Below are 15,353 nucleotides of genomic sequence, written 5' to 3' on the forward strand. Positions count from 1 at the left end.
CGATGCCGTATGCCGAACGTAAACAGTAGCATGTTACAGCTCTATCATGTACATATGTATCGTACAACATTACAGTAGCGCGGAATCGTCTGAATGTGAAAGATTCAAAAATAATACGAGTACTCAAGTTGGTTATTAGTTATGAGTGTTTTTAAACTAGGAGAATGAACCGATGATACCGGAGCACAGCTTCTCCTGTTTTACGTACAACGCCATTCGGCAAACTGACGCTTACCGTAATTGTCAGCGAACATTCACCAAAACACTGCATTTTTGCACTCATGAAACTTTTGTTACCAGTACTTAATTTTCTCAATAAAAATTTACCGCTAAAATAATATCACATCTAAAGGAAGGATGATAAATTAAGTCATAAAAATTAAAATAAAAATTTGTGGAAAAAATGTTAGTGTGGTCCGGAAAATGGCTATTACAGGTAGGTATACAGGTATACGTAACTTAGAGAATGGTACAAAGTTGACTGTCCGGTAATAGAATACAGATGCTTGTAAGCAAATATTTGCCGAGTACACTCTGACAAATCCGCAAAAACTCGCTCCACATGCAAGATGCAGTGCAAGCTTCCAAGTCAATTCACACCAACCTCTATTTCACGCTCCACGATTTGTTGACCGCGAAACGACGATTACTGATTCCCGCTATTGCTGGCCGACAAATTGATGACGGACAATTGGCTTTTTTACGAAATCATCGACTTACTGTATTTCGTTGATTGGCATGGTTCGCTTGTCGATCCAGTTCTTGCATTTCTTAGTGTTTTTCTTACATTTTTTTACGGTTTTCTTTCCTACTTTTTTTAAGGTTTCTCTTTTTAAGTTTTTCTTTTTAAGGTTTTCTTTAAGGTAACGTATGTACTTTGGGAAGCTGTTTTATCGATCAACACTTTTTCCGACACAATTTTGCCGGTCCGCAAATAGGTAGTCGGCAGGATGCCAGTAGAAAAGCTCGAGGGTAGCAACTATGAAGTCGTAGGTGTATCACAAACAATGAACAGCACAGAAGGGCAAATTTCAGAAAGACATGTAGGAACTTGAAACTCATTCGGGATGACACTCTATATACTCTCTGACCATCCATCATGGACTCAAAGTATTGTACAACAAGCGGCTAGCTTGGCTCCGGGCTCGCACCCAAGACGTTTCAGGGACCATCAATCGACCACTGGGCCCGTGAATTGGTTCCACGGGAAAGCGATTCGCATTCAGTTAATGCTCTCTGAAGCATTCAGACAAGTCGACGTGGCAGTTATGAACTGCCAAGGTCGAATGACCGTTGACGCCAAGTCCGACAACAGATTTACGTTCTTTTGCAGGAAATTGATGGTCGACCATCCTCCACCGTGTTTGGTGTTGTACATCTCTATTGTCTGAGCGGGCTCTGCTTCAGAGTGGTTCCCTCCACAGACATATATCCGGTCATTAATAACATGTACAGCATGTCGACATCTGGGCTGTCCCAGTGGTTCTATCTCTTCCCATGTACCAGTGTTCAGGTTCAGACGGATACAGTCAGACGATGCACTATCATAGGCCGATAGCACATATCCGCCGATAATGTACAGGTAGCCGTTGACCACCGCCATTGCAAAGGCCGCTCGCCACTGTGGCAGATTTTGTAAAGCTTCCCATTTACCAATAATTATATTGTACCGGTACAGGCGATATCGTGTGGCAAAATATATCTGATCGTCACTTTTTGCCACTTGAGATAATAACAATTCCATCCTGTCAACACAAATCGTTCTAGAATCGCCCATTGTCGTGATTTCGGTCAAAAACACAGCACACCGACAATTTGCTGACTGCTGTATTCCTGACAGACAACTTGCTGAACGACCTTTTGCTGAACACCGACACTTTGCTGATGACACATTGCTGACCAACAAAACAACTTTTTTCGCAGCCCACAAAAATTCAAGAATTCTAGGAAACCCAAAGAAAACCTATAAATGACCTAAGTAAACTTTAGGAAACCTAAATCTAACAAAACCTAAGAAAACTTAAAAAAACCTACGTAAGCCAAAGAAAACCTAAGAAAAACTACGAAAACGCGTATTTGGACGTAATAAAACGCTAAGAAATCTAAGAAACCCAATTAAAGCACTCAGAAACTAAGAAACCTCGGAACGTGACCGAAAAGCAAGCTGCCGGTCAACAAAATACTTCCCGCAAAAAGTCGGACAACAAAAGTGGGCAATAATGCAGAAGTGGGCCAGAGTTGCATGGATACATGTTTATTTTGTATTGTGGGGGGGAGGACCCTGGAATATCTAATGCGCAGCTTGCGACACTGCGGCAGGCTGCAACACTGCGGCAGACTGCGAAACTGCGGCAGGCTGCGACATATAAAATTAATAGCATACTAATATTATATTATGACGACTGTCTGGTGACCTTTTATATATTGACTTTTATATATTGACCTTTTATATTACCATAATACCGGCCATTTTAGGGTGCTGCTAGTTTTATTTTATTTCAGAGTTCTTATAGCTAGACATTTTCATAGATAGATAAATGTTTTCCGCGTTAAGACAACCCGTAAGAAAATGCATCAACAATTGTTTTCTAATAAATATTTAGCCCAGGTGGATAACCTTCGTCGTCGGGGACTATCCGTTTTGTGCCATGTGGTTGAGGTGCAGTAGGGTGGTTGTAAGGGTTTTGACGCTTCAGTTCTTCAATTGTTTCGTTTAATTCCCGCCTTTTTGATGGAGGCAATGCAAAATCTGCATTATAAGCAGATTCATACGCTGTAAACATAAGGCCGAAAGTGTTAACAGACTGCTTATCAACTTTATTTGGGGGACACTTGTACAACACATTTGCTTCCTTTCCGCTGGACATCAGAAACGGTTTCATAGTTCCAATACCAATTTCGTGCATTTGTTGGGCTGCATCAGAGAATTCTGCCTCTGTTAACCGCACAAACGCTTTCCGGGATCCAAATGTATCGTTATAGATGCGGCATGTTACAAACTGCCCGGGTACAAGACCAAGCGAGAAGTTTGACGCTTTGGAAGATGTAGCGGGTCGGATGTTTTCATACTCATTGAACGCATCGCCGCTGATATCCGCAAATTTAAATGCTTTTTCCACTGTTTCCAGAGCTATAATATTCGGGATATTGATCGATTTGACTGTGAGCATACTGTGGTATGAGGAATCCAAAATATGCTGATCCATCGAAAGCTTCTGTATGTTGTCTTCCAGTTTCGAAATAAAGTCGGACCTGTCGGCAGAATCTTCGCCATTAGCAATTTTTTGGTTGTGCAAAATCCGCATTCGTTTGACATCAGTAGATATTTTTCCAATGAAATTGAAGGCTTCTGGGGAATAAGTAAGCAACAGACCAGGATGTTTTTCCAAATATTCATGTAATTTTTGAAACATTTCTTTCAAATCAACCTTTGGCTTAGGGAGGCATTGCTTAGCTTCTTGGCATTCAGGTATATCAGTGACAACATTGTCAACTGCCGTGACCAACAGTCTATCCTCCAGGCCATTTCCTGCTGGCCAAGATTTTAATAGACTGCAAAATGGTTGCGGATGAAGGCTTCCAAAAAATGCAGAAGATGATCGCGGTAACTTCAGAGATCCGGCGCTTTTGTAAGACACATTAAGGCTTTGACCACCCCAGACCTTGTTCATGAGGCTTGCGGCATTTTCTTCTGATAATGTCAGTGTGGCGAGTGTTCCTGCTATTTCATCAGCTACGACGGAACCAAATCCCTTGGTGTCTGTTAGGAATGTCCGATATGCTATAAAAATAAAAAAAATTTTTTTGAAATATTATGCTGTAAAAATAAAAATATTTTATTCAATATGCTATAAAAAATAAAAATACTTGTTATAGAATAACATATTATAATGTATGGTTAAGGTATGAAATTATGTTAAATAATGAATAAAAATTATTTGTAAATTTATATTAAATATACGTAAGTTACCTGCAAACGTATGCGGATTATCGTAAAATTTCTTGTTCTTTTTTTGGGAAATTAAATCCAAAAAATCCGTGCAGTAATCTTGAAGGGCAGTGCTTTTTCCACCACCAGGCTTGCAGACAATGAGCAGATTAATTGCTGGACACTGTTTCTTGTAGTTTTCAGTTATCTGGAGCATCACTTTTTCTGCAGAAAGTGTTGCTGTTGTTGCGAGCAAAGAGCAATAAATGGCCATCTCTTTTGTCCTGTTTGTTCGAGCATGGTATATTATGCAGTTCAACAAATCCCCGCTGACATAGTCCTCAACGTGATGGCTAAAATTCTTTATGCACACTTCCTGAACATACTGAGCTTCCTGTTTTGAAACACTGGTCAACTTGCCCTTTGTTAAAGAATTCATATTTTTTGCGTAGACGACGTACAAATGGTTGCAAAAGATGTAAAATAAAACGAACACTAATGCAAACAACCGTGCGCTATCTTGCATAACAACCGTGCATGTACAGTAACAATATTAGTGCTATCGCTACCGCTGTAGTAGTAACAGTGTAGGTTGTACGTGCTTGCTTATTAATCATGATATTATAATAATGTAAGTACTTGCTAATGTTAAATGCTTAACGTTTTTCTGGCCGCTGCAATGCATGTTGTGCACCCGGCAACGTTAATGTTGGGTATAAACTCCCAGCAGCTAATCCGCAACCAACTCAAGTAACACCAATTATAGTTGTATTATACATGTACTGCAAATGTACAGTGTTAATTACTTTTGAAACTGAATAAAATATCTGTTTCAGCCAAGACGATGTTGTGGTATTCTAAACTGCTGGACGCTTTAAGTCATGTTGAAGAAAACACTTACGTATTTGCTGAACAAATAAGTATAAAAGGATCCAGAAAGTTTCTTGTCTGCACGCAAAATGAAATGTTTTCTATAATTGAAGCACGAAAACTGGAAGAACGAGCATTTTACGAAATCGTGCTGTGTGATCATTATTGTAAATTCTATATGGACATAGAATTATCGGTAACGGACGGCGTGCACGATAAAAAATTGTTGGATTTATTGAAAGGCATTATCGAATTCGTGTGGGTAAAAAAAGGAACAAGGAACGTTATCGTTCTCGATGCAAGCACGCAGCATAAAGAAAGTTACCATTTGATATGGCCAAGAGTTTTGGCAGTGGGAAATCGGCAGCATGCCAGATTTGCAAAGGAAATGGTAGACGAACTGTCAACAAACATAATCTGCTATGCAAGTACTGTGGACCTTTCTGTGTACAGTAAAAATCAAAATTTCCGTATGTTTTTGTGCAACAAGAAAGCAGCATCCAATCACTTTGCTATTAACCAGTATACATCAGATTGCTATAAAAATATGGGAGATGATCAAATTTTTGTTAATTCGTTAATATGCGGAGAGCCCGTTGAAACGAGCGTGTCAAAAAGACAACAAGCGTCAGTGCAGAAAATCACCTGCGTGCTTCAGTCGGTCACGGAAGAATTTTAAAGAACGCAACATGTCTGCAATTTATCGAGATTCTCATAAAATGGCAGTTGCAGTACAATGTTTTGTCTGCAGAATCATTGCGGTTTTCCAAGCAAAGGGGGGTGCTTTTGTGTATTACCCGTGGACAGCGTTACTGTCTTATCGCAAAAAGGAAGCACTTAAAAAACAATATTTATTTCCTACACGTTCAAGGAAGCTGCTTCATACAATTTCGATGCACTGATTACATATGCAAGTCTACTGCCAAAGGAATATTTCCTAATTTCAACATTTGCACAGCAGACTGCGAAATACTTAAATGTTTACATTCGGCTTCTCAGGTAGTGTAATACTTTATGACTGTATAGCAGTTATACCTACGTACTTAATACGTACTCAGCTAATCAAGCTACTTGTACATATGATAATACGTAATGCTCAGTAACCTTGACAACTAAAACTGCGTAAAACATAAATTTCGACTTTGCATGAATAAATATTAAAAGAATTTAAAATATGATAATTTTTAGTTAACTTTGTTAAGTACAGACAGAGGGAAATGACAAAATGAACATTTGTCTGGACGATATAAACCTGCCCAATGATGACCCCTGTGAGCTTTGCACAGATGCAGCTTTACCGACGGCTGATTTGCCTGTCATCAAGGTTAACCAAGCACTGTTTGGTTTAGTTACCAAAAAATTAATGTTGTTTTAAATTGAACAGATATTAATTATTGTTAATTTATTATAATGATATATTAATTATTGTTTAAATTAATCGAATATATTCTTATATCATTATTTAGCAAATTATAAACGGGGAACCATTTGAAACCGTACTTGTGATAATACGCCATAAAAGGAAAATTGAAGCAACGTGGCTGCTCACCATACAGGATGCATTCAACTTAACATCCAGTAATTTTTATAGCACGATTAGTGCACTTACACTTATAGATCGTACTCTGTACTTCAACAGCCAGTATTCAAACATTCGGAAGAATATAGCCTTCTTTTAATACAGCCCTTAGTTTATTATAATTAATGGCATTCTCTTGTTTTACTGTAACAGATGTGCAGATCGACAAAATGTGGAATGGGCTTATCGAAGAAACAACGTTACCCCGAGTCGCGAAATTAATGAATGTGAGCGTAATCCACACATCTCCCGAGTAAGAATAATTACACTGATAACAGCTGCGAAAGTGATAACAGCTGCGAAACACTGATAACAGCTGCGAAAGTGTTAGTAATAACGTAACCGCCCTTGTAGAGGGTTGCTCGTATTGCTCGGTGGCCCAGATAAGTAAGAGTAATATAAGGGGAGCCCATATAAGGCAGCATTCGAAGTACGGTATGAAGCAGTACCAATATTCAGCAGTATTTCTATGCAGTACGACTGTACAAGTATGCAGTAGTTTTATGCAGTACGAAGTACGAGCTCAATAAATGGATGAAGTTCATTTTTCTTTACGCGGTTCAGCATAGTACACTCTATAAATGTAGTTGAAATTTTTAAAAATACTTTGAACCGTTATTTTTATAAAAAACTTTGGATCGTAATGAACAGTGGCAGAACGTGTTTGAATTTTGATGTCTGACGTTTCTCTTTATTGTAAAAATATTCGCTTATAGGAAATTTCTCTTTATACAAAAACTTGAACTACTTGAAACGCCAATTGACCAAATTCAAAAACAACTCGAACAATGGGAACCAGTTGGTATCAAAAGAGAGAACTTCCGAGTACCAAAAGAAATGATGATTATTGAATTGAATACGGAATGCACAAGGTAAAAATTTATTCTGACAAAACTAATTTTTAAATTCGCAATCAGCTAAGTTTCTTGCGCAGTTGTGTAATTAATGGCATCGTATCAAACATCAAAGGTCCCACCAAGTGGTTCAAAGATCAAAAGTCCGGTGAATTTTTATCTTTCGATATCACGGACCAAAGCGCCAAGATACGTGGCGTACTGTTTCAAGATACTTTGATGGAATTTTCCGAATATTTTAAAGATGGAAATAAGCTTCGCATTATTAATCCTCGCGTCCTGGAGAAAAATGTAGACTTTGCTACTTCAGATTACGAGACCAATTACGAAATTCACATCAAGCGCACTACAGTAGTGCAGAATTCATCCAAGCGTTTAAAATTTTCGTAGAAAATATTAATGTGCTGCCTGCTACGTTCAGTATTAAATAGCGCTATACTGTACGGAACAGTTTTGCATTCATAACGCTTTATGGCATTGTTGCTGTATTGGAACGTACTTGTTATTACTCAACTCTACATTATTAGTGTCATAGAAACACTAACAGGTACCGAAATGCTAATACATACTGTAGAAAGAGAATCCTAAATATCCGATATCCCATAATTGCATTCACTGCTGCAGCAATGTCTCCACCAATAGTAAGTCCGTTACTCTCACCGTATTACTTATTACTGAAACGTAGAATATGGCATTTTGTATTGTGTGAAAGGTCATAATTGAAGGCAACATTGGATGTGGGAAATCTAATCTATTGCAGTATTTGAAAACAGACTCCCGGATTCAGGTAGTCTACTGTTGGAAATAAAATTAAAAAAAAACTAACGCCCGTAATGTCAATTTTTAAGGTTTTTGAGGAACCGATCGAACTGTGGACAACGAAAGACAATAAAAATCTTTTGGTTATTTTCACACTTAACTATGCGCTTATACAACTTTCTATATTACTAGATGATTTTTAGGAACTTATGTACAAGGAACCTCAGCTGTACAGCTTCGACTTTCAAAATTTGGTCATGGAAAGCATGATGACTCAGAGGCAACGCCCAGAATCAGGAAAAGTGGTTGTCTTTGAACGATCAATTTTTAGTGCTCGATATGTTTTTGCGGAGAATCTCTACCACAAGTAAAAAATATTTGAATCTCTACCACAAGAACTCAAGAATCTCTACCACAAGTTCTTGTTTTCTTATTTGCTTATTTTCTTGCAAGTAAAAAATAAGGCTCTCAAAATCCTGCATGCCGATTTACGTGTGTTCATGATTCCAGTAAAATGCTTACAAATCAGGAGCACGAACAGCTAAACCAGCAATTCAAGGAAAATGTACTGCAGCATCATCCGGTAAACCTAATAATTTACATGAGAGTTGACGTTGAAACGTTGCAAAATCGAATTGCTCGTCGAGGACGAAAAGAAGAAGCTTCTGTGACAAAGGTCATATTACTAAGAACATTAACAGAAATGTTGATCATAAATGAAGTACTTAAGTACAGTATTACATTTTGCAGACTTATATTGAGCAGCTAAACCATCTTTACGACAATTGGCTCCTAAGAAAACACTTCCCTGCTCCCTGTCCCATATCTGTAAATTTGTTGATTGTAAGTTTGGTTTTGATTACTAATAATTGTTTTTACAGACTGTAGATGCAACGATGGTTTCAGGAAATTTATACCCGTATGTAAAGGAGAAAGTGTTGCGGGCGATTCTTTAATGTATATTTTGCTAAATAGAAGGAAATGCTGGAAAAGATATTTCATATGCGTCTTCATATGCGTCTTATGCGTCTTATTTCGTTTTCACATTTTATTATTTCGAACATAAAAATTTGAAATTTATACATTTCGAAACAAATCTGCGCCTTTCATCGCCAGTGCAGCGTAACACCATGCCGCAACAACACAACATTTATTTCTGGCTACAGTATCGCGCTGGTCAAACTCCGATGATAAATACACGTACATATATACAGACTGAGCTATTAAGCATTTAATCATTCTATTTGCAGATCATTATTATAATATTCTCGAATGTGCTTGATTATGTTTTCAAATGCGTCATTATTGACATCAAACTTTTTACGCCACAAAAATTCGTACACATACGATTCTTTCATATTTTCTGTTGTTCCGGTTGAAGGAAGCGATTCTTTGAGCCAACGCCACAAATTTTCCACCCGATTCGTGCATGCCCCTGTTATGGGATCGACAAAATTTTGCGAGTGATTAACGGTAAAATGATCGTACCCCATATCTTCGATGCGACAGTAGGCTTTCCAACAGTCGCTCATTATCATTGTACCCACTTCGACATGAGCAGCAAGAATTGGTAGTAATGTTTGAGCACTTCGATCGTTTACGAAAACGATGAACGCGTCCTTTGTCTCTCGACAAATTCCACCAAATGCCCATTGCTTTTTCCTTTCGTTGGACAGCAGCCTACCTCGATTATATTTTCTCACAGATAACGCTGATTCATCAATCTCAACTGTTTTACCAATACCTCCAATTTTCGATTCTGAAAGAACTTTAAGCATTTTTGCTTCACATATACTTCGCAACTTAAACTGAGCCTCTACTACAGTATGCCCGCTCACATCCAAATGGAAACACATTTTCTGCTGATTGAACATTTCATGTGCCCAAAAATATATCAGCTGAATTGATTTATGTAACGCTAAATGCGATTCTTCAAAAAATGTTTCAAATTTCGCAGAAAACCGTCTGTAAGATGGTTGACCACATCTGAATATCCACGGAAATAATGGCCGATCGTTTCTTCTTGTAATATGCAATATTTCTTCATTATGATCCGGGCACACCATTTGTGACCTTAACAAACCATGCTCAATACAAAAATTGAACGCATTTTCATCCGAATCATCAATCAGCTTCAAAAAAGGTTTCAATTTCAGTGCCATGTTTCTTGTTACTGATAATTAATAATCATACGGCATACCTACACGTATTCAACAAATTGCCAGAATTCTTTGTAGACAGAATTAATTCTGTTCTACGGCGTGAATCTTATCAGGTCCGCGCATCTATCTTCCCAGTCGTGCTGCTTCCAGAACCTGGCAACGCTGCAGTGTACAGTCCGGCAGCGCCGCAGACCCGCAACGTCGCAGTCCCGCAACGCCGCAGTCTCGCAGTCCCGCAACGCCGCAGTCTCGCAGTCCCGCAACGCCGCAGTCTCGCAGTCCCGCAGTCTCGCAGTCCCGCAGTCTCGCAGACCCACAGCCTCAGCCGCAGCCTCGCAGCGCCGCTGTCATTTTGGCTGCTTTCTCGCCCCGTAACAATTCCCCACTCCCCCCGTCTTAATATTCTATTATGGCCCACTTCTGCACAATTACCCAAAAGTGTAGAAAAGCGAATTGTCGGTCAGCAATCTGTCGGTCAGCAAGTTGTGTCAGTCTGGAACATGTCGGTCAACAAATGGACAATACCCTTGTGCACGCGGGCATTAAATTGCACATGTGCACTCAGTATTTCAGAGTCATGAAACTGAAAGCATGGGATTACATGGCCCGATTCTGTTTTTCGCTGTTTATAAAGCATTTGCTAAAAGACCATGAGTGCCTAGAGAACTAAAATGTAGAGAATTTAATGCTCTACATTTTAGTTCGTATAAGGTGTCCAGTGAAACTCTATGGGAAAGTTTTAGAAAGCGTCTGAACGAAACAGTCTTGTGCTAGACTAACCACTAAACTGTCCAACGAAGGTGGTCGCAATGTAGTCTTGACAGTGGGGATTTGGACTTTTCCTTTAAAACTCTTTTCGAATGCTCAGATTGAACTTCCCGAAACATTTGAGATCCCAGACTGTAGAGAATTTAATTCTCTACATTCTAGTGTGCATACAATAACCAAAATAGCCCCAGAAAACGTAATACAAGCGTAAAAGGGTGACGCCAGTCAGCACTGCCATATGTCTATGGCAGTGCTGGCTCTGAAACATTTGATGCGCAAGCCATATAAAGGGAAATAGCGGGGCAAACCTGCACCAGAGTGACCAGACTATCGCTTATTGGCTGGCAGCAAAACGAAGGCCAGTATATTGACGTGCTACCCCCAAAGAGTGGCGTTACCATAGATAATACATGTAATTTTTATATGAGTTACGATAGTCAATTTTTTTCAGGCAGCGAGTTACGCTTTAGAGTTACGTCATACCTGGAAAATAGCTCGCTTAAATTTGAAACAAATTATGCAGATCTGGTATAGTGTAGACGTACCCGGCTTCCACAGGGGAATCATCCAAGGCTGTAGCCATGCCAGTGTACGTATCTATTTCCATAAAGCGCTGATTGTAACCCAAGATATAAATCTTGTGGTTGACCACGATGAAGTCTTCGGCAAGACCCACGTTTAAGGGAAGCGCTAGCTCGCGCCATGTATTTCTGCCGACATTCCAGAAACGGAATTTGGAAAATCCGTTCGTGTCAACGTGTGACCGCTCTGTGAAGATGATTTCTATCGGCTTTATCTGACGGTGATGAGCTGACAACCCACCGCGGCGTAAAGCGGCTGGAGCGTTAACCACCTTTTCAACCGTAAAACATCCCACTGTAGGATCGAACAATATCAAGAACCGGTGGTCGAATTTCCAGGCGGAAGGATAAAATACGATAAATTGTTTTTCTTGTAACTCATGAAGCAGTTGTTCAGCGGATATCCTATTGACAGCAACTGGATCCAAACATTTTTTGATAAGACCGGCCTGGAACTGCGCGTTGCGGTTGCTGACACAGGGCACGTAGCCATCGACAATCCTGATGACATACTGGTTATTCGGAAGGTTATCTGCAGCTTCGATAACCTTCGCACCTTTTACAAGTCGTTTTTCCAGCTGACCGCTGGCTAACTGGGCCATCTCCAGCATTATGCAGCCCAAACTCCAAATGTCGGTTTTTCGTCCGGGCGCCTCTTTGCTGTTCTGCAAAATTTCTTCAGCATCTCTGGGGACATATAGCGTGTCGTGCCGCGTAAATGCGAAACGTCGGCAGAACAGGTGTTATTTTCTTGCATCTGCACGAAATCGTCCATGTCACCGATCAGCAGATTTTTCCAACCACCTTCCGCGATTTGTACAAGAACGTTCTCTGGTTTGAGATCCCCGTGAATTATCCCATTGCGGTGCAGGAAGTCCAGTCCTCGCGCGATGCAAATCACGAACTGAGCAACTATCATATGCCTGTTTAAGAGAGTTTGGTTGTCTTTGGCTTCCCTCAGCAAAGAAGCGAGATCCCCTGAAAAAATTTAACAGCTGGGACTTATCGAATACTTCGATTTTTTTTCATATTTCAGTCAATTTAAGTATACAGCTTCATATGTTAGTCACCGGTCACTTATACCAGCCCCATGTGGCACGCTACTTGAACATCTCCTGCTAATTGCTATAACATGCTTTTTGATTTTTCTTCAGTGGCGCGTCTAGAACTTTTTTCACGGGTGGGCCAGCAAACCCTTTTGTGAAATATTCTTATAACGTTAAGCGCTTTGTATTTGATTTTGCCTTTTTAATTGGACTTGGATTAAAAAATCTCGTTAATAAGGCAAACCTTAGCGGACTTAACTCGCTTATGCGGGCAGGTTCAACGGTTCAAACTTACATCGGTTGACATTTTTCGCGCGAAGCGCGAAGCCAACGAGCTATTTCGCTGCGAAAATCGCTAGAAATTCTATTTCAAATAGTAGAAATAACTCAAATTTTCTTGTAGCTGAAGGACAAGAAGGTAAGGCTGCATCATGTATAAAGTTTTAGAAAATGACAACCTTAGCGCGAAGCCGATGCACGCTTTTGATGCGTGGTTTGCTAAATAAAAATAGCTAAGGTATTGCGATTTTCTTGCGCGAGCACTTTTCAGAGCTTGGTTTTTTGGTTTTTAAATGAATTAGTAATGTGCACACATGCGTGTAAAGTGGAATGCGATGTGCGCTGTGCTTATATTTCGAGCAGGGACTTTAAGTTTATTTACATATTTATGTGAATGATAAAAGGCCATGCACTTCTGCCGAGCGGAAGTGCATGGCCTTTACCTGTGATTATATACGACTAAAACACAAGAGATGAAAAAGTGGGAGACGGTGTGCCTACTATGTAGCGTCCTTGGCAGGCAGATTGCTGCTCACCGGCTGCTGCTGTCACCTTTCTTCGGTTATGCTACAGTACATTTATTGCACTTTCCTGTATCTCTCAAAGCACAGTGCTTCGACACGATTTACAGTGTATTCTCAAGTTTTGTAGCTACCACGAACGTTTTACCAAGGGGGGAGTACGTTGGAAAACTGGAAATATATCTGCGACATTCTCAAAGGGGTACCGTTGTGCATTTTGAAGTACCCAAATCTGCAGTTTACGGGGGGGGGGGGGGCTTTGGCCCCGGGAGCCCCCCTTAAACGCGCCACTGGCTGTAGTCATCAGAACAGAACTGAAAATGTTGGAATTCGAAATTTCTGAAATTCGCAAACGCGCAAGAGCGTACTTTCGTTGCAATTCATGTTCGTAGTTTGGTCTTTTCATGGAAATGTCTATGCCTCGAAATTCATGAGCGAAGTTTTTACTGTGAAAAATATTTTTTTCTGGTAATTTTTGGTCGGGAAATGTAATACCAGGGGACCAAAATATGATAACACTTACATACTTGAAGTGACCGCCGATGTACAGTAATGGAGAAGGGACAGCTTGCCTTACCTTGATGGTAATCCATTGCCAACTCCACGGTAGCCCCGACCGACGCTTTGGTGATGGACACTTTGTGATACATTACGAGATTTTCGTGAGAAAGTTCGGTGAGTCTTTTCAGTTTATTCACGGCGTGCATCAAGCTTTTATGATTAGCAGCTTTATCTACAGGAGTACAGATCTGAATTACTTTAACAGCCACAACATCGCCTCCGGCATAGTCACCGCGTTTTGTGACCTTGGCTTTGTAAACAACACCAAACGATCCTCTTCCAATCAAATCCGCATGAGAGTAGCGATAATGCATTTTACGGCCAATCTTTTGCTTTCTGTCGGCGGTTATAGAGTTGTTGTTTCCCATCTTATTGTTACGGATACCACTGTCCCGGTGCATTAATCTTGATCTCAAATGGAGGTACAGGGCGACCCAAATACAGTAAACGAGGCTCGTCAAACTAATTACGAGCAATTAATTTAGGTACGAGGCAAGCGACAACTCTTTCCCATCGCTTCAGTAAATTTTATCACTTCCCTGCTGCATCTTACCGGTGTGCAGGCGCTCACGTGCTATCGTATCCATTGTAATCAGCGCTTACTGAGCCGGCGATAAAATCTCGCCTGCCGTGCTCTTCTCTGTATTCTTTATCAGTTTGCACAATCAACTATAGCTGCAAACCGACGTGAAACGGCTGAAATCAGGCATCACGTGAGCGCCTGCATACGGGTAAGATTCAGCAGGGAAAGTGATAAAATTTACTAAAGCGATGGGAAAGAGTTGTCGCTTGCCTCGTACATCAAGCAGAGCGCCCATCCGCGTTTCCTAGCAGAACCGGTATGTTTCGATCTCAATAATTGATTTTTAAGCACTTACTAGAACTACAGAGCCTCTGTATTATACCTATATGCTCGTACGAAATTATCAACAATCACTATTGCTATATTTTGTGTCATGATGTTGTCAACACGATATGTAAGCCACATTCAGCATGCACGTGGCCTGGCGATTGTTATATCTACATTCGCATGATAGTGTTGTCCAATAATTGATACGTTCGTTTTCAGTAGCACATATCTGCACAAATGGATTTTAAGTTACGTAAAGGAAATGCCGTTCGCTTGATTTAGAAGTTTGATGAAAAACTTTTGTACAACCCAGCTCCAACCAAATTTATGAGCGAAATCATACCTTTATGTATTCTGATTTAAAGACACCACTATTTTGGCTTTATTCTTTCGCAAAAGTGCCGTTATTTTATTTCACAAAAAGGTTTCTTAGGATTCTTAGGTTTTCTTGATTTTCTTAGGTTTTCTTAGGTCTCTTAAGTTTCTCAGGTTTCTTAGCCTTACCAGTTTTTTTCTAAGGAGAAGTCCAATTTAGAAGTGCAAGTCCAAGTTAGGAAGTCCAAGTCCAAGTTACGAAGTCCAAGTGAGGTCCAAG

At 40.0% G+C, this 15,353-nt stretch overlaps 4 protein-coding genes across 6 annotated transcripts; 2 read left to right on the forward strand and 2 right to left on the reverse strand.

Annotated features, from left to right (window-relative positions):
• Positions 1-1,138: 1,138 nt before the first annotated feature.
• LOC129588943 (uncharacterized) lies at positions 1,139-14,187 on the reverse strand. The gene is made up of 3 exons (XM_055483364.1): positions 13,925-14,187; positions 11,466-12,479; positions 1,139-1,745 (listed from the first exon to the last, which is right to left on the reverse strand). Exons 2-3 carry the CDS (start codon positions 12,110-12,112, stop codon positions 1,223-1,225), a joined length of 1,170 nt encoding a protein of 389 aa, XP_055339339.1. The 5' UTR covers positions 12,113-12,479; positions 13,925-14,187; the 3' UTR covers positions 1,139-1,222.
• LOC129588939 (uncharacterized) lies at positions 2,542-4,407 on the reverse strand. 2 transcript variants are annotated; one of them, XM_055483362.1, is made up of 2 exons: positions 3,971-4,407; positions 2,542-3,733 (listed from the first exon to the last, which is right to left on the reverse strand). In XM_055483362.1, the coding sequence occupies exons 1-2, from the start codon at positions 4,365-4,367 to the stop codon at positions 2,589-2,591; spliced, it is 1,542 nt and encodes a 513-aa protein (XP_055339337.1). In that variant the 5' UTR covers positions 4,368-4,407; the 3' UTR covers positions 2,542-2,588. The 2 variants fall into 2 exon arrangements, with proteins under 2 accessions (XP_055339337.1, XP_055339336.1); XM_055483361.1 differs by having other exon boundaries at positions 2,542-3,781.
• LOC129588942 (uncharacterized) lies at positions 4,711-7,717 on the forward strand. The gene is made up of 7 exons (XM_055483363.1): positions 4,711-5,226; positions 5,550-5,797; positions 6,006-6,122; positions 6,265-6,376; positions 6,531-6,630; positions 7,094-7,249; positions 7,312-7,717. Exons 1-7 carry the CDS (start codon positions 4,773-4,775, stop codon positions 7,619-7,621), a joined length of 1,497 nt encoding a protein of 498 aa, XP_055339338.1. The 5' UTR covers positions 4,711-4,772; the 3' UTR covers positions 7,622-7,717.
• On the forward strand, positions 7,812-8,973 carry LOC129588944 (deoxynucleoside kinase-like). Of its 2 annotated transcripts, XM_055483365.1 has the most exons (7): positions 7,812-7,872; positions 7,944-8,018; positions 8,080-8,133; positions 8,194-8,357; positions 8,501-8,666; positions 8,741-8,818; positions 8,872-8,973. In XM_055483365.1, exons 1-7 carry the CDS (start codon positions 7,858-7,860, stop codon positions 8,944-8,946), a joined length of 627 nt encoding a protein of 208 aa, XP_055339340.1. In that variant the 5' UTR covers positions 7,812-7,857; the 3' UTR covers positions 8,947-8,973. The 2 variants fall into 2 exon arrangements, with proteins under 2 accessions (XP_055339340.1, XP_055339342.1); XM_055483367.1 differs by lacking the exon at positions 8,080-8,133.
• Positions 14,188-15,353: the final 1,166 nt, after the last annotated feature.

Source organism: Paramacrobiotus metropolitanus, unplaced genomic scaffold (genome assembly GCF_019649055.1).
Source record: "Paramacrobiotus metropolitanus isolate TYO unplaced genomic scaffold, Prichtersi_v1.0 Parri_scaffold0000032, whole genome shotgun sequence".
In the NCBI taxonomy this organism is placed as follows: domain Eukaryota; kingdom Metazoa; phylum Tardigrada; class Eutardigrada; order Parachela; family Macrobiotidae; genus Paramacrobiotus; species Paramacrobiotus metropolitanus.

What these genes read in the sequence shown, in the direction of transcription:
- LOC129588939 (XM_055483361.1), bottom strand. Translation starts at nt 4,367, where the DNA reads ATGAATTCTTTAACAAAGGGCAAGTTGACCAGTGTTTCAAAACAGGAA. An exon ending in TAATCCGCATACGTTTGCAG is followed by an intron (nt 3,782 to 3,970) that starts GTAACTTACGTA and finishes TTATTTTTATAG; the next exon opens with CATATCGGACATTCCTAACA.
- LOC129588942 (XM_055483363.1), top strand. Translation starts at nt 4,773, where the DNA reads ATGTTGTGGTATTCTAAACTGCTGGACGCTTTAAGTCATGTTGAAGAA. An exon ending in GTAATCCACACATCTCCCGA is followed by an intron (nt 6,631 to 7,093) that starts GTAAGAATAATT and finishes ATTCGCTTATAG; the next exon opens with GAAATTTCTCTTTATACAAA. An exon ending in TTGAATACGGAATGCACAAG is followed by an intron (nt 7,250 to 7,311) that starts GTAAAAATTTAT and finishes TTTCTTGCGCAG; the next exon opens with TTGTGTAATTAATGGCATCG.
- LOC129588944 (XM_055483365.1), top strand. An exon ending in AAACAGACTCCCGGATTCAG is followed by an intron (nt 8,019 to 8,079) that starts GTAGTCTACTGT and finishes TCAATTTTTAAG; the next exon opens with GTTTTTGAGGAACCGATCGA. An exon ending in AAGACAATAAAAATCTTTTG is followed by an intron (nt 8,134 to 8,193) that starts GTTATTTTCACA and finishes GATGATTTTTAG; the next exon opens with GAACTTATGTACAAGGAACC.
- LOC129588943 (XM_055483364.1), bottom strand. Translation starts at nt 12,112, where the DNA reads ATGCTGGAGATGGCCCAGTTAGCCAGCGGTCAGCTGGAAAAACGACTT. An exon ending in GATTCCCCTGTGGAAGCCGG is followed by an intron (nt 1,746 to 11,465) that starts GTACGTCTACAC and finishes TTGTGTTGACAG; the next exon opens with GATGGAATTGTTATTATCTC.